Source organism: Pseudorca crassidens, chromosome 19 (genome assembly GCF_039906515.1).
Source record: "Pseudorca crassidens isolate mPseCra1 chromosome 19, mPseCra1.hap1, whole genome shotgun sequence".
Taxonomy (NCBI): Eukaryota; Metazoa; Chordata; class Mammalia; order Artiodactyla; family Delphinidae; genus Pseudorca; species Pseudorca crassidens.
The window spans coordinates 15,709,626-15,730,653 of NC_090314.1; the positions used below are offsets into that span (position 1 = coordinate 15,709,626).

A 21,028-nucleotide genomic window follows, 5' to 3' on the forward strand; every position below is an offset into this window, starting at 1 on the left:
GACTTATCAACAGCTAAGGAGTAAGGGGGTCCGAGGCGACAGCCATGAAGAACCTGACAAAGCTAGAAGGCTGCAAAAAAATGGCCAGGTGGTAGGTTCGCTCTCAAGAACAGCCACGAGTTCACTGGCGAGTCACAAACTCTTAGGACAAGCCCAGTGCAAGAGTGGGGTCTGGCAATAGGTAATACACGTAAGTCCTCCTCCATCAGCCATGGTCAGACGTTACTCACACAGGGGCCCAGTTTCCTTTGCTGCCATCTACCTAACTCTCATGGCATCTACATAGCTTCATCTGCCAGCAGTGACTATGGAATGAATGGCTGTTAGCCGGCGTTGCATGTGTTTTCCATATAGATCAGATGGCCTTGACCTAAATGAAGGATACAATCTGTGAGTCTCAAATCAACCAATTCTTTGTGAAATCTCTTCTGATGACTCCAGTCTCCAGTGATCTCTCCATTTACTGAATTTTAATTTGAGTTGTGATATTACTACTTAGCCCCAAGCCTTGCTCCAAATAGACTGCAGATGTTGGGGACAAGGTTATTTTGATTTTTTTTTTCTTGGCTGCACTGGGTCTTCGTTGCTACACGCGGGTTTTCTCTAGTTGCGGGGAGCGGGGGCTACTCTTCATTGCCATGCGCGGGCTTCTCATCGCGGTGGCTTCTCTTGTTGCGGAGCACGGGCTGTCGGCACACGGGCTCAGTAGTCGTGCCTCGCGAGCTCTACAGTGCAGGCTCAGTAGTTGTGGCACACGGGCTTAGTTGCTCTGCGGCATGTGGGATCTTCCCAGACCAGGGATGGAACCCGTGTCCCCTGCTTTGGCAGGAGGATTCTTAACCACTGCGCCACCAGGGAAGTCCCGGTTATCTTGATTTAAAGTCATCTAGGGGAATTCCCTGGCGGTCCAGTGGTTAGGACTCCGTACTTTCACTGCTGAGGGCGTGAGCTCATTACCTGGTTGTGGAACTAGGATCCCGCAAGCTGTGCGGTGTGGCCAAAGACCAAACCAACAAAATTAGTCACCTAGAAGGAGAGGGTGGCGCAGGCGGTCAATGAAGACAGGTGTTACGTACTTTTCTCAATGACTTGAAACCTCCATCGCAAATGTAATGAAAAGATTTTTAATAATCATTCATTAATAGCTTTAGATAAAGAATCAGGTTGATCTATAAAGCAAGTCAGATGTGTTCAAGAGGCCATTTCTAGCAGAAAACAAGAGGATCCAAGCCTCCTCTAGCAGCCACAACCCCGTCCACGTGGTAGGTAGGATGAAGCCACCGGTGGCTCTGGGCCTTCCTTGCGCCTCTCCTTCCTGGTCTTCTACTTGCTGTTGCTCCAGAGGATTCTAGTGCCTGCTCAAATCACCTACCAGCCCGTGAGGGTCAGAGGAGCTCTCACTGGACTGAGGCAAAGAAGGCACAGAGAAACGTACAGAACAAGAGGAGAAGGCACACATTTTCCCAGTGCAACAAAGGATGATGCTTCTGCCCATCAAAATCTGAGTTTATGATAACAATTAGAAAGTATGTGTACGTCTAAACTAATACCATGTTATATGCCAATTATATCTCAATAAAATTTAAAAAGCTAGAAAATATACATATCCAGTAGGTGAATTGGCTCAATAAATTCACACATTCGTATAGGCAAATACTAATTAAAATGATGCAGAGCTAAAAAAAAATAACACATCTATTTTTACTGAAGTAGGAAAGAGGTCCATCCTTTAGTGCTAGGAACAAAGTGTCACAGAATAATATGCATAATATCACCCCATTTTTAAGTTAAAACTATACACACATACAAGTATAGAGAAGAGCAGTCAGCTACACAAGCAGTTATTGCCGATTGGTGGGACAATTTTGTTTTTTGTTTTTTCTTGTCTGCAGGTTACTTTTCTACGATGAACATGGATTACTTGTGTTAAGAAATAATCAATGGTCCTAACAGTACCCATTCTTTTCCTTTTTTTCCTTGACATTAACAATACTTATCAGCTTAATAATGAAACATGCTCAGTTGAGGTTTTTTTCCAAAACAATGAAAATTAAACATCTAAAGTCTCTCTTTTTTGAGGAAAAAAATGTTTATTCCCAAAAGTGTTTCTGAAAGCCAGAACTCTACCAGCAGAGTGGATTATAAAACTAAGAGCTAACACACTGCATAAAAAAGGGAGGGGGAATACGAGGGGGGAAATCCTCTCTTTGAGATAAGGAAACAATCAATTTACTGGGGGGAGAAGTGGCTTTCTAACAAGTGACAAGGAAATGAGATGCAACGAACAGTTTCATTTTCTATGAATAAAACCTTAGAAGGCATATTGCCAAAGAAACACGTCAATATATAAACCTGTATATACTGGGCTACCAAACTTCACTTTTAGACAGTATATTAATTATATAGTCAATAACCATGGGTTTCATTCGTGTATTAAACACCACGATCAATGTTATTTAGACTTTTCGAAGACAGGCCACTCAGGAAAAAAATGTCGGGGAGGGGAAGTTTTTGACCCTGCAGTTCAAAAAGTCAGAACAAGCACACTGGAGATAAGCAAGACTTTAATGGAAAGCATAAAACACTAAAAATATGGACAGAAATCAGATTATTACCCTTTTTTTCCCCCTGCCTGCTTCACAATGAGACTGGAGGGAATCCAAGAGCCATTTAAAATAAAGGTGAAATGATTAGATTTTCTCCTAATTGCCTAACGCTGATGTCATGGTGTACGCAAAATAAACATTGATCTCTAAGTGAAAGATGAGAAATAGAACACGAACAGCCTTTCAGGGTAAACTATCTCCAAGAGAATTCTAAGAACTGTGGGCCAGAATCTATTTAGGCAACCCTTCGGGACCTGAAGCTCTTAGAAGCCTAACAGTGGAGCCAATTCCTGATGCTCCGCTACTGGTGATTTGATTTTTAGTAGGGAAATCTGCTAAACATCCCTTGAGGGAGCCGCCCTATCTCAGAACATCCCCTGTGGACTTCTAATCGCATCTGCGTAGACGTACTCGTGTCACCGCGTGGGCATCGAGAACGCGTGGTGGCTGGTACAATGTTCCAGAGACGCGTCAGGGTCGCACCGTTGGTCAGTGCTCTTCACAGGGTGGGAACCGTGATAGGGAAAGAAGGGAATGCTGGGAGCAGCGGATATAAAAGACTCATTACCGGACTGAAAGCTAGATTGCCACTTCTAACCCACAATTTGTCAATCCACCAGAGTGCTGAAGAGTATAACTTTCTAGTCAGTGCTTTACACGCAAGGTCAGACAGAAAGGAGCTTCCATAAAAATCGTTGAGGCCTCGGCCAAAGAATCAAGTGCAGCCCAGTGGCCATCTTCTGAGACTAGAACGTGCTCAATTAGTGGGCCTGAGAAAAGGCCGCTCTACGTTCTGGGAAATGGGAGTCACCCTGCCTAGCGCCGGCTGGTTCCTCCCGAAAGAGGACAGCTAAGGATGACACAGACAGGACGTGATCACTCCCCAGCTCCACCAAGGGCCTCCACGTGCCCCACTTGCCCAGATTAAAAACCAGGGCCTGGTGCTGCAGGAAGACTGCGACGCTGCCTAGATGCTTGGAGAGAGCTGCGCAGCAAATGCCAAGCGGTGGGCTGCAGCAACCAGATAGGTAATTAATATGATTAGGAACACAGAGAGGAAGCATGCTCTTGCCGACTGAAAAGCCCAGCAGCATAATTACTGTTTTCTTCCCAGCTCACTGTCTGTTCACATTTCAAAGCCTGGTGGTGTTAAGACTGCTGTGTAAACATCAGTAAAATCCCAAAGTGCCAGATCATCAGCGTTCCAGGGCACAACGGCTTTTCGTTTGGGGTCTTTTCATTCTTTTAAAGATGCATTTCAGGGCTGCAAACATTAGGAAGAATCATCTCCATGCTTTGGACTAATCTTCGAGTTTGTAATGAGTTCATATCTCCCCCCAGTGAACATTTATTATGAAGGCTAATTAATTGCTTTCCAGTTACAAGAGCCCTTTGCATTCAAAGAAAGTAGGATTCACAAGCTGAGACTATACTGTTTATTAAACAAAGCAATGGAAACAAAGGGCTTCTCCTTTCAAAATCCCTTCTATTTAACATAGCTTTAATCAAGAAAAGAAACATACAAATGCAAGAAATATGTACAGGTAGAAAAGGCATACCAACCCAAATGCAACATTAGCTGAAGGGAAAACTAAAGCAATGCTCTGTTGCTGCCTGGGTGTCCCTAGGGGACGGCAAGTCAATGCTTATCAGCCTTCCTCAGAAGAGACAATTTTGATTAATATCAGACCCATCTGACTCAGTCTATCAGACCCTGAAGGAAGGATATTTTCAGTTAGAAAAGATATGACTGATTAATAATTCTACCCTATTGCCACTCCAAGCATTAACAACTACGTGGCACCTCTAGAAAGAGAGCCTTTGGATCTAGGAAGACACGCCCACTAAAACACCCAGGTTCCTCTGCACAATCACTTCTCGGCTCTCCCTCCCGAGAAGGGGCCCGAGCCATGGAGGTGTCACCACTGGAGAAGTGGAAACCCTACTTACATAATTTATTTCACCATCTGCAGATTTAGGGTCAATTACTCGTGACATAATTCCTGGTTGAAGATAATGAAATCTTAATAAAACTGACAAAAGCCTAAAGACAGAAGGAGTGACTGGTACTACGCTCCCCGCCAGCTGACCCCGAGGTCTGACACGGTTTACACCACAGCCCTCCGAGCAGATTTCCCTTTGCTGCCAGTGGGTTCCCAGATGCGCACAAGAGGCAATGGCTTAGTCCCCCCCAGAGAGGCACTCCACACCTTGCAGCTAACGCAGTCGTCAGGCGGGGCGGGGCAGGGGGCGGGATCGGGGGTCAGTTCGCTTTAGCCCTCTGTCTACAGGCTCCTGCCCCGTTAGCAGGCTCGGCTCACATCGCCGCAGCGTTTCTCCTGATGCTCGTGATCAGCCTTCTGCCATATTCTCTGTAGTCCACGGGCTTCACGTCCATCACAGTGGCCTTAATTCGAGACTCATCCTTTGAAAAGAGAAAAGCGATTTGTGAACGAAGGAAAGAAAGCCTGTGGCCATGGGGCAATGGTTTCAATGATCCCAGCAGGAGAAATCATAAAGACACGCTGGGTTCAGAGTTCTGTCATTCCGATAAGGAAACAATGATGGTGAGAGCCCAGGGCAGAGTTTCTGGGGCCGGGAGAGTGGACAAAGGCCTCCCTTCGATACAGACCCCTCTCACCTGTCTCTCGCGCTCCCAAATGCTCAGGAACCTAGACTCCAAGCGCGATGGACCTCAGAGGACTCATGAAGTTCAATTTACTCTCTTTACAGAGCGGGAAACAGGAGCCCAGAGGAGACAGTGACTTCCTAAAGCCACACAGCGGGCTCTGAAACAGGGGCCGTGGGGAGCGGAGAAGCACCCACGGCAGAGGAGGGAGGCCTGCCGTGGGCCCACCTCAGCCCTGAGAGAGGCGACCTCGCTGCCCTTCACCTGCCCTGTCCACACCACTCAGGGACCGAGCAACCCTTCCATCCCTCCCTCCCGACACCACCCTGACATCCACCACCCTGACATCGTTATCACTGACGTCTGGAGTCCCTGTCTCATTTAACGCTCACAAAACCAAGCACAGCTATCAGCAGGTATTAGGGTTAAGGTCTGACAATAAAACAGAACGAGTAAACCCTGAGGCAAGCAGAGGAGTTTTCTGAATTCTTTCCCCTCGCCGCAGGTTCTCTAGGTTGGACGCTGCCTGCAGAGGCAGAACAGGGTGAGGCCAGCTCAGGGGCTCACACGCTACAGTGTGCTCTGTACTGACTAAACCCAGTCGTATTTCTAAGCATGGTTGAGAGCAAAGCTCTGAGGCTGGACTGCCTGTGTGCCATTATTAGCTCTGCCACTTGCTAGCATGTGAGTTTAGGCAAGTTACTCATTCTCCGTATGCCTACATTGTTTTGCTGGTAAAAACGGGGCTAACAATAGTTTCTACACATAGGGTTACTGCCAGGATGCAGCGAGACAATGTATGTAAAGGGTGTGGAACAGTATCTGGCAGATAGTAAGTACTCAATAAAGGCTGTTTCATCACGACTTTACAACCGTATGATGTTATGAGCAATTTAAGGAATTTTCAAGGTAATTTTAACTACATATGGTCTTTGTTTCACATACTGACTTTAGAAACGCAAACCATGTGGAAGATGTGAGTCCATTTTGTCGGGACACAAACCAAGAACCCCCAGGTTTTAACTGAAAAGGCCACAGAGCGGGACTTCCCTGGAGGTCCAGTGGTTAAGACTCCGCACTCCCAATGCAGGGGGCACAGGTTTGATCCCTGGGGAAACTAAGATCTGGCTTGCCGCAAGGCACAGCCAAAAAAAAAAAAAAAAGGCCACATAGCATTTTTTCTCTGGCTGTTGACACTGGACGAGACCCTTAACCTCTCTTTAAGGCTGTTTCCTCATCTGAAAACACGATGATGCTTGGTACCCCAGTGCTGGGAAGATTCAATGAGTAATAAATGCAGGGTGCTTAGCGTTGGGTCTGGAACACAGTAAGCAAGGAGCTGACAGTTAACACTATAGTGCTGCTGGGGGTGACAAACAGCAGTTCCCCACGGCTAACCCTCCTGCACCTTGGGTGATGTTACTTACATTGTAGGTCTCCAACTTGACCCTGATCCTGAACGTAAAAGATCTGAAGTTGGCATTCTGGAAAACTTCCTCAAACGCTTGCTCGTTCTGCAAAAACAAACGTCAAACGGTAGGCATGGAAACTACCGGACCATCCGAAAATGTCCATAAGATATCTGAAAAGACTTTGAGGAAAATCCTTGAGAAAATGATCACCCCCAGTGGTTTAAAATTTCTTAGGAATGACTAAGGTGACATTTCATCACATAAAACTGTTTAGGTAGAATTTTATTAAAAATTAAGATACTCTACCTAGAGTAGTCAAATTCACAGGGACGGAAAGTGGAACGATGGCTGCCAGGGGCAGTGGACAGTTAGTGTTTAATGGGTCCAGAGTTTCGGCTTAGGAGGATGAAAAAGTTCTCGAGCTTGATGACAGTGATGGTTGTGCAACAATGTGAACGTATTTAATGCCACTGAACTTACACTTAAAAATGGTTAAAATGGTAAGTTTTATGTATATTTTACCACAATAAAAAAGAAACTGAAACACTCTTCGGAAACACATTTCTAAACTTTAAAAATCTGTGAGGGAATAGATCTGAGGCTCAGCATCTTCGTCACAAATTGAGAATGGGAGGACACACTCAGACAAAAGTTCAAGTTGTCATATGCATTATTTCAGCCTCTGGATTTACAGCGATGGATTCGGTGAGGAAGTGAGGAAGACAGGAAAAGTAGGCAAAGGTTAGGGAAAAAGTTTAAAAACGATACTCCTCTCTCCCTCTTTCTCTGGCCCCTCAAATACTATTTGATTAAGCTGCTGAACTAAAAAAAAAAAAGTCTGGTAAACAGGGATCAGAGAAAGCATTTTATATAAATATGCATAAAATAAATGTACAAGAACTTTTTAAAAAACAGTTCATATCAGTCAAGTATTATCTTTGCAAGCCACCTGAAACATGCAAATAGCTTTATTATATATAGAACTGTTCTGTGTAAAGGTTACTCCACACACACACAAAGTCCTCAGGCTTTCGGGTATGTAAGTAAAACAATGGGTTAAACCTTCAGAAAATCATACCAGCTGCCATCATTCTTTCAAGACCAGTGAAAGCATGCAGCGCATACTCTAAGAATATCATAGTTCCTGAGGGAAGAGTTTCTATATGTCCTCATTCACTGGCAGTGAAACCAGCCAAATGTAATAAGCTCATAAAAAATCCTGAAAGGCTGCCTCGAGCCTTAAAATCTGATATGAAAATAGAGGACCAGGCAAAACAGATAAAAGATACCATCATACTTTAAAGTCAATTCCAGTTATTTCTGTAAAAGGGCTTGTTGGGATTATTTTTAGAGAGCTCATGGACAATTTCAAAGAGACACAGGGGCAGAGCTAAACGGACAGAATAGAAGACAGAAAAGAAAAACACACACACACCAAAACAAATGACAAACCCTTTTTTTGTTAGTGGCTTTTATAAGTATCCTAACTGATTTGGAGGAAAACAGGGGAAAAAAATCTACAGATAGATGCTAATTTGTGTGGCCCAGAAAATATAGCTTTTATTGGTCTTTACATGTTTTATCTGAGCAAGTACCTTTCTTAAGTTTAGGATAATTAGTAATCTATCCCCTGAATTAAATAAAACTAATATGTGAAAATACTAATTTATAAACATGAAATGGAGAAAGTTATCTTATGAAAGAAAGTTATTTCATAAGAATTCCACCTGACAACATGAAATAAGCAAGTATCTTATACGTGAATTTAAACCAGGATTTGATTCAACTTTTCAGAAGACTGTTTATTACATTAAAAAGGCACATCTGGAATGGATAAAGATGTGGTACATATACACAATGGAATACTACTCATCCATAAAAAAGAATGAAATAATGTCGTTTGCAGCAACATGGATGCAACTAGAGATTATCATACTAAATAAGTCAGAAAAAGAAAGACAAATACCATACATGTGGAATCTAAAATATCACACAAATGAACCTATCTACAAAGCAGAAACAGACTCACAGACATAGAGAACAGAATTGTGGTTACCAAGGTGGGGAGAGAGGGATGGACTGGGAGTTTGGGGTTAGTAGATGTAAACTATTACATTTAGAATGGATAAGAAGGTCTTACTGTAGCACAGGGAACTATTCAATGTCCCGGGATAAACCATAATGAACTTAAAGTCCGACACAGACTCAAAAAAACAAAAACAAAAACAAAGGCACATCTGTACTTCAGCTTATTTCAGAAGACACCTTCCAGATCTCAAGTGATTGCAGGCACACCAACTCTTGGTGTGCTAACAGTAACGGGAGAAAAAATGCTGGAAAGTGCTGTTTTTAAAGCATTTTCTATACATTACTTCATGCCTCATTGTTAGCACATCCAAGGTGGACACAATTAGACAGAATCGGATGAGCTCTCAAATAATCATCAGTGAGAAACTATACAACACCCAAAAGCAGCAAACCGAAAAATATGAAAGAGCACAAAATGGGTAAGTGTTATAGCATGGGAACTATTACAGTAATAAGACAAGACGCGGCTGACCTTCTCTTTTAACTCCCCAAGATAAGCAGCGCTTTGTCCAAGGATGGCCTCTGCAGACTCCTGGAAACATGTGACCCACTGATTCTCTTGAAAGTCAGCAATATTTACCTAAAAAACACAACTTTACGTTATTTCAGCAAAGAAATAATGAAAGGAAGACACACTAAGGAGACAGGGAGATTAACTTTTTCTACTCATTAAAATAATTTCCAGGGAAAAAACCCATTTCCACTATATATGCCATATTCTTTCCAAAGAACGTAAAAAGTATCCAAGAAAGAAGCTCAGCATGTAAGTCTGGATCACAGCAGGAACACGATGTGGTGTGTATGTGTGATTTCAGATCTCAGTGGAGATACAGCCCAACTAAACTCTCCTTCAGACACAGAATCTGGACACAAGGGACTCAGTGGCCGTCCAGCCACAATGGCCTTTGGAGTAAAGGTTTTGAACAAGCCACCAAAGTCCTCTGCATTTTAAATTGTACATCCTTCAGTCACCAGGAGGCACTCCATAAGACAGCTCTCAGTCACTGCTGGCATCCCAGACAACTGGAAAGCCTGAACTAAAGACAGTGCCAGGCACTTGGTAGGCACTCAAGAAACACCACAGTGGTCCTCATCCACCCATTCTACTTACTGACAGGATCATGCGGTACTTGAAATTGGGAAATTCACTGTCACACTTCTCGCAGCGGTACAATCCATTCTGTTGATCAATCACTTTCTTATTGCAGTCCTGAGTTGGGCAGGCCTGGTACATACAGTTCTCTTTGCGAAGATACACCACTGTTGCCACAGAGCTAAAATAGTCGGGCTTCAGCAGAAAAGAGTGACATGAGACACAGAGCACAGGCCTATGTTCAGGACTGGACTTGCCCTTACACATGAGGGGTAAGTGTTTACATATTCTAATTCTCATGATCACAATGTGATTACTGGGAATAATTCATTCTACAGTTTTAGAAGTCACTTGTGCTGATTATAAAACCCATGAAGGTAATAAGCCAAGTTATAAAGCATATTATTCCTTAATAAGAAAAGAATTAATTCTAAATTAGACTAAATTAATTAAAACTGAAACAGATTATATGAAAGACAAAGACTTCAAGAGACAAAGACGTGTTCCTCCTGTTCCTCTGCCCCTCCAAAGGTAACAGAACCAGGAAATACAGAGGAATGCAGTAAAATCTAGCAGTTATGTTCAACCATTCCTCCCACATTAAAAACAACAGCAATGATTTCTAGCGTCTCGATTCAACTTTATCTCTATTTGGCCAGGTGTCAGCAAGCTTTTTCTGTACAAAGCTAGACAGTAACTAACTCAGGCTTTACAAGCCATCGGGTCACAGTCTTCGCTGCAGCCACTCACCCTGCTGCTGTGGTGCAAGATCGTTCACAGACAGTATGGAGATGAGAGCAGGTGGCTGGTTTCAATGCGCTTGTATTTACAACAGGCAGCAGGCTGGATATGGCCCGTGGGCCTGTTCGTGAATCCCTGGTCTAAGTCATCAAATTCAGAATGCAAAAAGACTGAACAAGTGTCTTCAAAGTGGAGACGTCACTGATAAGTAGGTGTAGCAAGGGCCAAGCCATGTGCATGGGCTTTATGTTGCTATTTGCTTTGCCTTTTAACTCTCACGGAAAGGATACGGGATGGATAATTTTGGGGGGCAAGCAGTTCCCTCTGGGTGTACTCAATTCAGGGCCAGGTCAGCAGCCTCTGGGGCTTCCTGATGTTTCAGAACAGAAGAGGCGAAACAATACGGTGGATGTTTAAAGAGCTTGGGCAAACCCTCACTCTAAAAGGCCCTAGAGAAGGGGAGTCTCTGAGGAGAATGCCTGAAGGATGTTTGTATTTCCAGGTAAGGTCCAGATTCAAAGTGTGACTTGAAAGTGTGGGTGCGAACAGGTACTCTCTAGGCCTGATTTCTTGTTACATACTGTCTACCCCTAGATCTAAGAAAGAGACTGGTTGACAAGAGACACAGACCTGTCCAGTGTTCCATTCTCAGGACGCTGTATAACAGCATTATGAATTGCAGTCACTGACAATGACGAATAAGAGAGTGGGACAGTAAGGAATAAAAACTACATTGTATAATATGAAAATAATATAGCAGGAATTACTGGTTTGGGGAGCATAAAGGAGAAATAAATGATTTAAATATTGAATTGCTGACAGAATACAGGTTTAGATTAAGATGGGAGGAGGGTCATTAGATACAAACATTAACAAGTCAAATACCAGAGCCATTCTTGTCAGAGAATATCAGCAGCGCTCAGCCCACGAGACGTTAATATTTTACAGCCAGTGAGGGCACATGTGAGCCGCCCGATGTCTGACGCTGAGACTGACTAATGCTCAGCGTGAGCTATAATCTCAAAAGCCACCTTCTTGGTATACGGGCATTTCAGTTTGCAGGAACAATCAGAGAAAAGACATATGGACCTCAAGGCAGCTCATAAAATACACAACCTGATTACTACCACTTTGCTAAGATCCCTCTGAGAACTACACAACTCTCTAAGTCAAAGCCTGAACATCTTTCTGCCTCAACCTACCTGAGGGATGTAACATACTCCTATTCGAAAGCACAGCTCCTTCATTCTGGCCGGGATCCTCAGCCATCACGCCATGCTCTGGGCAGAGCCCCAGGCGAGACTCATAGCTCTGAATTAAGGTCTAACAGCTGGTACCACAAATGGAATCTGAAAACTATTGTCTCGCATATTTTACATGCTTTTGTGAAGAAAGCTAGGAATGCAGATACCTTGTCACCTTGGCCCAAGTTCTCTGATTTAACCTCATATAAAGTTTTCCAGTTGGTGTTGCTCCCTCCTATTCCTCCACCCTTTAGATCAGAGATGGAAACGCCAGCTAAGGCTTGTCCTTCCGAGTCAAACCTGAAAAACAAAGAATAACAGGCACTATATATGCTTATTGAATATGATACTTGTTCCTACATGCTATATACGGGCTATCCACTCCCCACCCAACTTCTTCTTTTTCTTTCTTTCTTTTTTTCTTTTTTTGGCTGTGTTGGGTCTTCGTTGCGCGGGCTTTCTCTACCTGTGGCGAGCGCAGGCTACTCTTCGTTGCAGTACGTGGGCTTCTTATTGTGGTGGCTTCTCTTGTTGTGGAGCACGGATTCTAGGTGTGCGGGCTTCAGTAGTTGCGGCACACGGGCTTCAGTAGTTGTGGCACGTGGGCTCAGCAGTTGTGGCATGCAGGCTCAGTAGTTGTGGCTCATGGTCTCTAGAGCGGCCTCAGTAGTTGTGGTGCACAGGCTTAGTTGCTCTGCAGCATGTGGGATCTTCCCGGACCAGGGCTCGAACCCACGTCCCCTGCATTGGCAGGCGGATTCTTAACCACTGCGCCACCAGGGAAGCCCCGCCCCCACCCCCCACCCCTCACCCAACTTTCATAGGTCATGGCCAAGTGAGCTGATGGTAGTATCTTCCTCATTGTATCTTAAGTCTATTGAAGAAATGGAATGACCTCTTTTTTATCTCAATTGCTTTGATGCCCCCCAGTGGTCAAGAAAGACAGTGCCCAACGACCACAGAAACTTTTATTGAATTAGCTTTGCATATCAACACTGGCCGGGGGGCCCAAGGCCTAAAAACAGTAACCTGGAAAGTCAACAACAAAAAAAGCCACAATGGAGAGCTGTAGTATAGTTCTTTGGGCTACTGATGCTCACTTTTGCTCAGCAGCTGCATTTTTATCATCACTGAAATGTATCAGGATAGAAAGGGACAGTTGACATATTTTAACAGGGTAGCAAAAAGTGTTCCCACGGTGAAAGATCTTTTAAGCCTGGTATAATTTCAAAAGATTATAAGATTCAAAGTAATTTATTAGAAGGTATTTTTCTGTTTCCTTGTAGATTTACCTTCTTAGCGAGATTTGACTCATGCCAATATATATATATATATTTTTTAAGTTATTTTCTTTTTTTAATTTTATTTTTGGCTGTGTTGGGTCTTTGTTGCTGCATGGGGGCTTTCTCTAGTTGCGGTGAGCAGGGGCTACTCTTTGTTGTGGTGCGCGGGCTTCTCATTGCTGTGGCTTCTCTTTTTGCGGAGCACAGGCTTTAGGCACGTGGGCTTCAGTAGTTGTGGCATGCGGGCTCAGTAGTTGTGGCTCGCGGGCTCTAGAGTGCAGGCTCAGTAGTTGTGGCGCACGGGCTTAGTTGCTCTGCGGCAGGTGGGATCTTCCTGGACCAGGGATTGAACCCACATCCCCTGCATTGGAAGGCGGATTCTTTTTTTTTTTTCGGTATGCGGGCCTCTCACTGTTGTGGCCTCTCCCGTTGCGGAACACAGGCTCTGGACGCGCAGGCTCAGCAGCCATGGCTCACAGGCCCAGCCGCTCTGTGGCATGTGGGATCTTCCCGGACCAGGCACGAACCCGTGTCCCCTGCATCGGCAGGCAGACTCTCAACCACTGCGCCACCAGGGAAGCCCGGAAGGTGGATTCTTAACCACTGAGCGCGCCACCAGGTAAGTCACATTTATGCTGTTATTAAAGTTGAAATTAATTTATGTTAAATTATTATAAAATTGATTACATTTCTTGATCACATATCAGCTAATATGAAGGAAAGGGGGCCCGAGAGGAAGTGTCTCAGAAACATACTTGTGGCAGGGAAGAGTCTGAGATTAAAAACATGCCGATGTTACCCAAAAGGAGGATAACTAGAAGTAACCACATACAGAACAGGCTCCTTACAAAGAGAGCATGGAACAGAATGGATGCCACCCTAAGCTGCAGACAACTGCCTTGTTGTTCTGTCAGATCAGCGGCTAAATCTGTCACAGAGGCACAGCAAGCGCCATAAATCTGTTTCACCACAACTAGCTACATGAGTTTACGGTTTCAAAAACTCCAAGGAGACATTTGCCAGCGAAGACAGCTAACCGGAGTCAACAGAGCAAGGAGAGAGGCAGCCCTTCTTACAGTAAAAACGCCACATCGTTGCAACCAAGATCTAAACATCTCCAGTCCTTGCCTAGTGGGACGTGGACACTGAGCTTCTCTTTGATCAATGCCAAGTTCTTTTATTCTAGAGGCAGCCATGTCTTTTTATGTTGACTGGGATCACAATTATCGACAAGAAAAATACGAAGACCTTAATGTGGGCACGCAATTGAACTGGGGTCGAGCTCCAGAGCCTGAAAGGAAATCAAGCAATAAGAACAAACCAAAGCTGTGATTACATCTGGTCAGGTTATTAACGAATGGGCCTTCCCTTATAATGCGATGCCAGCTACCAGAAGAGTTAAATACAGATCCACAGGGACCACATGCACAAGGCTGGCTTAAGTGACATCATCATGCCAGTAGACATTTCATGAAACTATTCAAATACTAGTGCAACTGGTTCACATTAGGCTCAAACTAAAGTGGGGAGTATGTAATATGAGCTAATTCCTTAGTCACTCAAACCCTAAGACATGGTTGGAAACCAACACACTCCCCCCTGTGACCACAGCTACACAAATTATTTAAGCTCAAGCTAGTTCCAGGGCTTTCCCTGACCACATCAATGCTTGCACACCATGCTTCAGCTTGAAGTGCTCTTTTAAAGCATCGTTTTAACACCCTGAACAGCTAGACATAGTGAGGAGATTTTAGTAGGCTCTCCTCATCCCCCGAGCGCTTCACGAATAACAACACATGCCCACAAAGGCCCACTGTGCCCACCGCACTTGAGCAGAGTCCAGTGAATACATACTAGAAGATGCAATCGGCACCAGAGACTGGACGGAAAAAGAAGCACTCTCTCCCCCGACGCTGAAGAAGCCCACAGCTTTGAGTCATGAAAAGAAAGATGCCTCCGCTCACAGAGCTTCACCGTACAGCTGCCACCACCGGCCTAACCTGCTTCGCAGGATCCAGGTCAGCAGGCAGCATTCCCGTCCTAATTGCTCCCTGCGACTCTCCAGGTTTGTCATGGGATTACAGGTCTGTCAGCTGAAGGGCTTTAGAGCCATCCTTTCAGAAGGCACAATGTCTCCAAGAAATACAGGCACTGCTCCACCCAGAAACGAAGCTCTCTGCTTGGCAGACAGCTCATATACCGATCGTGGGAACCAAAAGAACCAGCTCTTCTCCAAACTAAGGCTCAAATAACCCTTGTGTTTAGCCCCATAAAACCTACCATCCACGAAGCTTGTAGGCCTCTGGGATGTCAGGGTTCACAATGACGGTACTCGAAGACAGTACAGAGAGGCTCCGTCCACCAAAATCAGAAACTCTGGCTCCTTTGATCGCCATCACGGGTTGTCTAGAACCATCAAATCTATCAGCCTGCATAACGACAAAGACACCAAACAAATACAAACAATTGTCACTAGCGGGAAGAATGCACAAAACATTTTTACAGAAAACAAGGGAAACAGCCAACAGTAGAGTGAATGCAATAAATGGCACATGGAATCTATACAAGAGAAACTCACACACATCAAAACTAATCGAGAATTAGAGGAAAGAGCGTTTCACTATGTGAAATCTAAATCAGCAAATCTCACAGAAGTAAATCAAATAAAGGTTTTCAAATACTCCCCAGATAGTCCAACCCTTCATTAGGAAGGGTCTACACAGCCGACATGGCCAAAGCCCCACCGCTTCCAGGGCAAGACCACCACCCTGGAAGCTCTTTACGTCTTTGCCTCTCCGCACGTGCTCTGACCACTCAACGCGGGTACTCACATCTTCTCCCCACAGAGTAGCATTCACCACTTTCCCTGACATGTCCATCAAATAGATATTCCTCTTAGAGACTTCTCTGTTGTTAGACTTCACTGTGATTTTAGTGACATCTTCATAGCTCTTGCAGATTCCGATTATGTCTAAAACACAGGCACAACATTTTAGCAAGAGATGGTCAAGGCTCCCATTACAGCATGACCAGAGGTTGGACAGCAAGCACGGGAGTCTCATGCCTCCCCTATGTGTTGCAAACAGAACTAATAATCACCACTCTCTTCATTCTCGCACACATACTTACCTACAAGTGAGTCTTTAGGCTTGTTCTCTAGGTCACCAACCCCTGTGAAATCAAACTGGACTGTGGGTAAATGATGACCATCTTCACAGGGCATGACAGAAGTCTCATTATTGAAGGTCATCTCATAGTCGTTTTTGACGGCTGTGAACTGTTTGTTGGCAATCTTCAGGGTGCCTTTAGAGAAGTAATAGACCTGTAAAAGAGGCCAAGCTATGGAACGTGCGATAGGCCATCAAATTGGATATAAAAACCCTTTACAGATCACATAGCTCTCCAACAGACAGCATCCCTTCACCCCATCGCTCGGCTGTTCCCGTTCTAGACTCCATGCTACTGTACCTTGTTCACATCAATAAGAGGAAAGAACTTGTCCGCTTGCTCGTTGAAAGCAGTCGCTCTGATTTCGCCCTGCAGAAGCATGCGAGAACAGGTTAGAATTGGGGAGTTCAAGTTTTACCAGTGAAAAACAGGACATCTTAGTGTCAAAATGACATCTTTAAAGCAGTAGCACAGTCACCCCAGAAACACACAGTTCACAGTCACATATTCAAGTTAGTAACCCTGATGAAACAACCCAAGTTTAACTGGTTGATCCCGTTACTGTGCTTCGTTAACCTCAAGTTAGAAACCTAAAAAAATAAATAAATAAAAATTTTCGAACACTGAGTGACACGACCGAAGCCCCCAGGGAAGTGTGCTGAGCCACTGTGATTCACCAGTTTCCCTCATGTTTGCACCCAGCGAGGAATTGCTTCATACTCAGGAGTCACTGCCAAAAATGTTAAAAACAAGTCATACTTTCAAGTTGCTTGTGATTGGATTTTCACTTTTACTTTTCCATCAGTCAAAATGCTACAGATGGAGAAGAAACTTAAATTAACAGCTGAATTTTTAGCCAAATGACAGATGATACCAATAATTTGGTTAAAAAAAAAATTAGGTTCTGACACCGATTCTGCCCTCACAGTCAATACATTTTAGGGTATTATCCCATCTTTGAAAAAAAATAAAATAAAATAAAAACAAACCAACTGTTATTTTCGGCCCTGTTAGAGGTTTCAACAAATAGGAAATATGCAGCAGTTTGAAAAGAATGCTTGAAGTATACATTAGGAGTTATAAACAAAACTAATGGGGCTTCCCTGGTGGCGCAGTGGTTGAGAGTACGCCTGCCGATGCAGGGGACACGGGTTTGTGCCCCAGTCCGGGAGGATCCCACATGCCGCGGAGCGGCTGGGCCCGTGAGCCATGGCCGCTGAGCCTGCGCGTCCGGAGCCTGTGCTCCACAATGGGAGAGGCCACAACAGTGAGAGGTCTGCGTACCGCAAAACAAAAAACAAAAAACAAAAAAAAAACCCTAATGGACAGAGAAATAGCATGACAAGACTTTGTGGAGACTCCACAACATGGCTTTTTCGTCTCTTCATCATGGTTTGGTCTTGTTTAAGAAAAGCATATAGAGGGACTTCCCTGGTGGTGCAGTGGTTAAGAATCCGCCTGCCAATGCAGGGGACAAGGGTTTGATCCCTGGTCTGGAAAGATCCCACATGCCACGGAGCAACTAAGCCCGTGTGCCACAACTACTGAGCCTGCACTCTAGAGCCCACGAGCTACAACTACTGAAGCCCACGCGCCTAGAGCCCGTGCTCTGCAACAAGAGAAGCAACCACGATGAGAAGCCTGTGCACCGCAACGAAGAGTAGCCCCCGCTTGTCACAATTAGAGAAAGCCTGTGTGCAGCAGTGAAGACCCAACACAGCCAAAAATAAATAAATAAATTTATTTAAAAAAAAAAAAAAAAAAGGAAGAAAAGAAAAGCATATACTGTCTGCACAGCCAGAATCCATCTCCCACAGAACCGATCACTTATCACATATCAAGGCTGCTTCATGCCTTCTGCTGTGGCCCAAAGCTCCACTTGGCTCCTAAGCAGACATAACCCCCAGGGCTTCGACTAAGGCTGCCAGCAAGTCAGACAGTGTCTCTGGTTTCTCCTGCCCGTGAGGCTACTTACCTTTAGAAAACTAATTTCTACTGCTACAAATGCGTTTGTTTGAGATCAAGGATTTTATTTATGATTTTAACCCTTTGCCCCCAGACAGCATCAGAAGACTACAATAGAAGAAAAACAAGAAGAATCGTGTTTCTTCTTGGCTTACTATTGTTTTTCACCTCACAGTCCTGCACAGAGATGAGCCCTGTTTCTCAGAGTCGAAGACTCCTCTTTCCCCACTTGACAAATACTCACACTCTCATCAACTAGTTCTATAGAGAAGAGCTTCCCTTCCCCTCGGGAATTGCTCCAGGTACGGATCTGACTTTTGTTGGTAACACGAGCACAAATAGTCCACCTAAAAACCAAATAGATTATATTAGTGTTTGGAGTCTTACCTGGGAAAGATCTGAAAGGTTCCCTATCATCTTCTTATAGCCTTTCTTATCTTATGCATATTCCATTTTTCAGTGTAAGCTGTATTTTAATCCAGCTAATTAAAACCCCACGATGACATCCAGGTTTGACAGTTTGTAGAATAAGCAAATAGTAAAACACACAAGGTGATTTAACACTGACTCATTCTCCTGTCAAATAAGTAAATTTATGAACGCTCTCCCTTCTCCAAAAAGCATCACCAAGGCAACACTATCCCCTTAATGAAAGGTTCTCAGCTAGAAAATGCAGTAATACCAGCAATTATATTTTGCCGCTATTTTCAATCATGGGAACTGATATAACTGACGTCAAACTTCTGTCTCGTTTCCAAGACACACTGAATACAAATACAGGGGTATGGAACGCGGTGTTGGTTCAGGCACCAAAAGAAAACACTCTCAAGCACTATGACCTCAGACAGAGGCCACTAAGAAAGGAGATACGAGGTCTGACACCCAGTCCTAGGGCCCATCCTGAGCGGAGGTGCTGGCACATTAGCTACCTTACTCATAATTTCACAGGGGAACAGATCTGCCCTATATTGCAAAGAACTGAAGAACAAACAAAAACATAGCTGAAAGAATTCTGAAACGAGTACTCACTAATTTTCCACAGCTAAAATTAATTTTGAATGGAAAGAAGTCATATAAAAGAAATATCTGTTCAGGCTATATTACTATGGTTAATACAAACAGCACAGATTCTTTTAGCCAACTAAATCAGAGTAATAATTTTTAGACTAAAAGTCACCTATTTATATGATAAGATGAAATACCTTCTGAATTAGAAAATTTATTCTTACTCATAGGACTACCAACTGATTCTTGAAACATTAAATCTTTTAAATTTCAAATTCTTTTAAAACGAATGAAATTCCATAGGCTATGAATGATTGCTCTTTTTGCCATTCTTTTATTGAGAGTTAAAGGTTGCCACAATTTGTTATCTCCTCCCCCTCTAGAGAAAAAAAAAAGGAGGAAACCTATTTTATGTGTGGTAATCCTGAAGTTCACATATAAGTAACTCAAGAGCCCATAATAACCTCTTATATTCTTTTCTAAGTCCCTTCTAAACTTATTCCATGAAATAACTCACTTGGACTGGTAAGGGGTGAGGCTGGCAATGGGTACCACTTTGGCCTGTGTTGCCCCGGAGCTGTTCCCTAGGCTGGTACCTCCAGGTTTTGCAAATGTCTTTGAGGCACCAAAAGTCTTAGATACAGTAGAACCTTTCAAAACAAACACAAAGAAGGACAATCATTATTTTATTTAAATTTTATAGTAAGTTTTGCAAGAACTCTCAATTACTAATGACATCACACAAGATGAGAGACAAAGTTTTTCCTTTTAAATAATCAAGAGATTTGGACATCAAACAGAGACTGAAACAGGAGGCTAGAGGCAGATCTAGGAAGAAGGCTGGGCACACAGATGTTCACGACTGTATCTGCTGACTTACACCCTGAGGTCGAGATAATAATGGTAATGAATCCAGACACTGCTATTTCGGAGGTCAACCCTCTTAAACTTTTCCCGTGTTATCAACAGGCAGGATAATGGGTCAGAGAAAGAAAATCAACCTTCTTGACTAGTAAAACTGATGACAAGTCACTAGTTGCATAAGAGAAAAAGCAAAAGGAAATGCTAGGAATTAAGGGACACAGTGGGTGAACCACTCGAGGTGAAGGATACCTATCATAAATATATCGCCTCAAAACATCCCCAGAAAACTCCCAGTTCTCCACTGGTCTTACAGGCACGGAAAGTCTAGAATGAAGTTTACGGGATTGGGTTTAGTTGGGAGCAAAGGGCAAGAATCAGTTCTCGGTTCAAGACAAGTAGGTGGCTGGCTTTCGTGACCCCTTCTTGACTCCTTTATCCAAGCCTAAGAAGCTGTCTTGCACTTGGGAAGGATATGTAGTTACGTAAAGCCTGGAAGCAGATGAAATCTTTTACATGCACGCTGTTTCTATAAAGCTTCAACCTCCAAATTCAGAAAAGATAATTTAGTCCAATGATTTCATATATTCTATATCAAAACATTTCTTCAGAATGGCATCTGGCTAGAAATGTAAATCTTCCATTACTTGGCATTTATTTATTGAGTTTCCACAGCCCGTACTGCACTATTCTAGGCATTTGTAGCACTTAGTAAAAGATATACATACACGGTCCCAGATCTTCAAATTTTCTCTTCTAACTGGGGAGTCAAGAAACGACTACACACACAACAGTAACAATTACCTCAAGGTGACACAAGGAAGCACACATACTCTATTTATGATATTTATGATATATTTATGATACTCTATTTAGAATATTTATGTGTGCGTCTATATACATACCTAGTATACAATACACAATTCTATAAAA

At 43.6% G+C, this 21,028-nt stretch overlaps 1 protein-coding gene across 2 annotated transcripts in view; it reads right to left on the minus strand.

The window, feature by feature from the left end:
• Nucleotides 1–4,028: 4,028 nt before the first annotated feature.
• RPA1 (replication protein A1) overlaps nucleotides 4,029–21,028 on the minus strand; it is a 53,348-nt gene continuing 36,348 nt past the window's right edge. For both annotated transcript variants that reach the window (XM_067714814.1, XM_067714813.1), the window contains 11 exons: nucleotides 19,752–19,884; nucleotides 18,474–18,576; nucleotides 16,565–16,633; nucleotides 16,226–16,418; nucleotides 15,928–16,067; nucleotides 15,377–15,525; nucleotides 11,981–12,113; nucleotides 9,847–10,023; nucleotides 9,208–9,315; nucleotides 6,663–6,749; nucleotides 4,029–5,031 (listed from right to left, as the gene is read on the minus strand). In XM_067714814.1, the coding sequence (XP_067570915.1) occupies nucleotides 4,924–5,031; nucleotides 6,663–6,749; nucleotides 9,208–9,315; nucleotides 9,847–10,023; nucleotides 11,981–12,113; nucleotides 15,377–15,525; nucleotides 15,928–16,067; nucleotides 16,226–16,418; nucleotides 16,565–16,633; nucleotides 18,474–18,576; nucleotides 19,752–19,884 (1,400 nt within the window). In that variant the 3' untranslated portion in view covers nucleotides 4,029–4,923. The remainder of the gene's footprint in view (nucleotides 5,032–6,662; nucleotides 6,750–9,207; nucleotides 9,316–9,846; nucleotides 10,024–11,980; nucleotides 12,114–15,376; nucleotides 15,526–15,927; nucleotides 16,068–16,225; nucleotides 16,419–16,564; nucleotides 16,634–18,473; nucleotides 18,577–19,751; nucleotides 19,885–21,028) is intronic.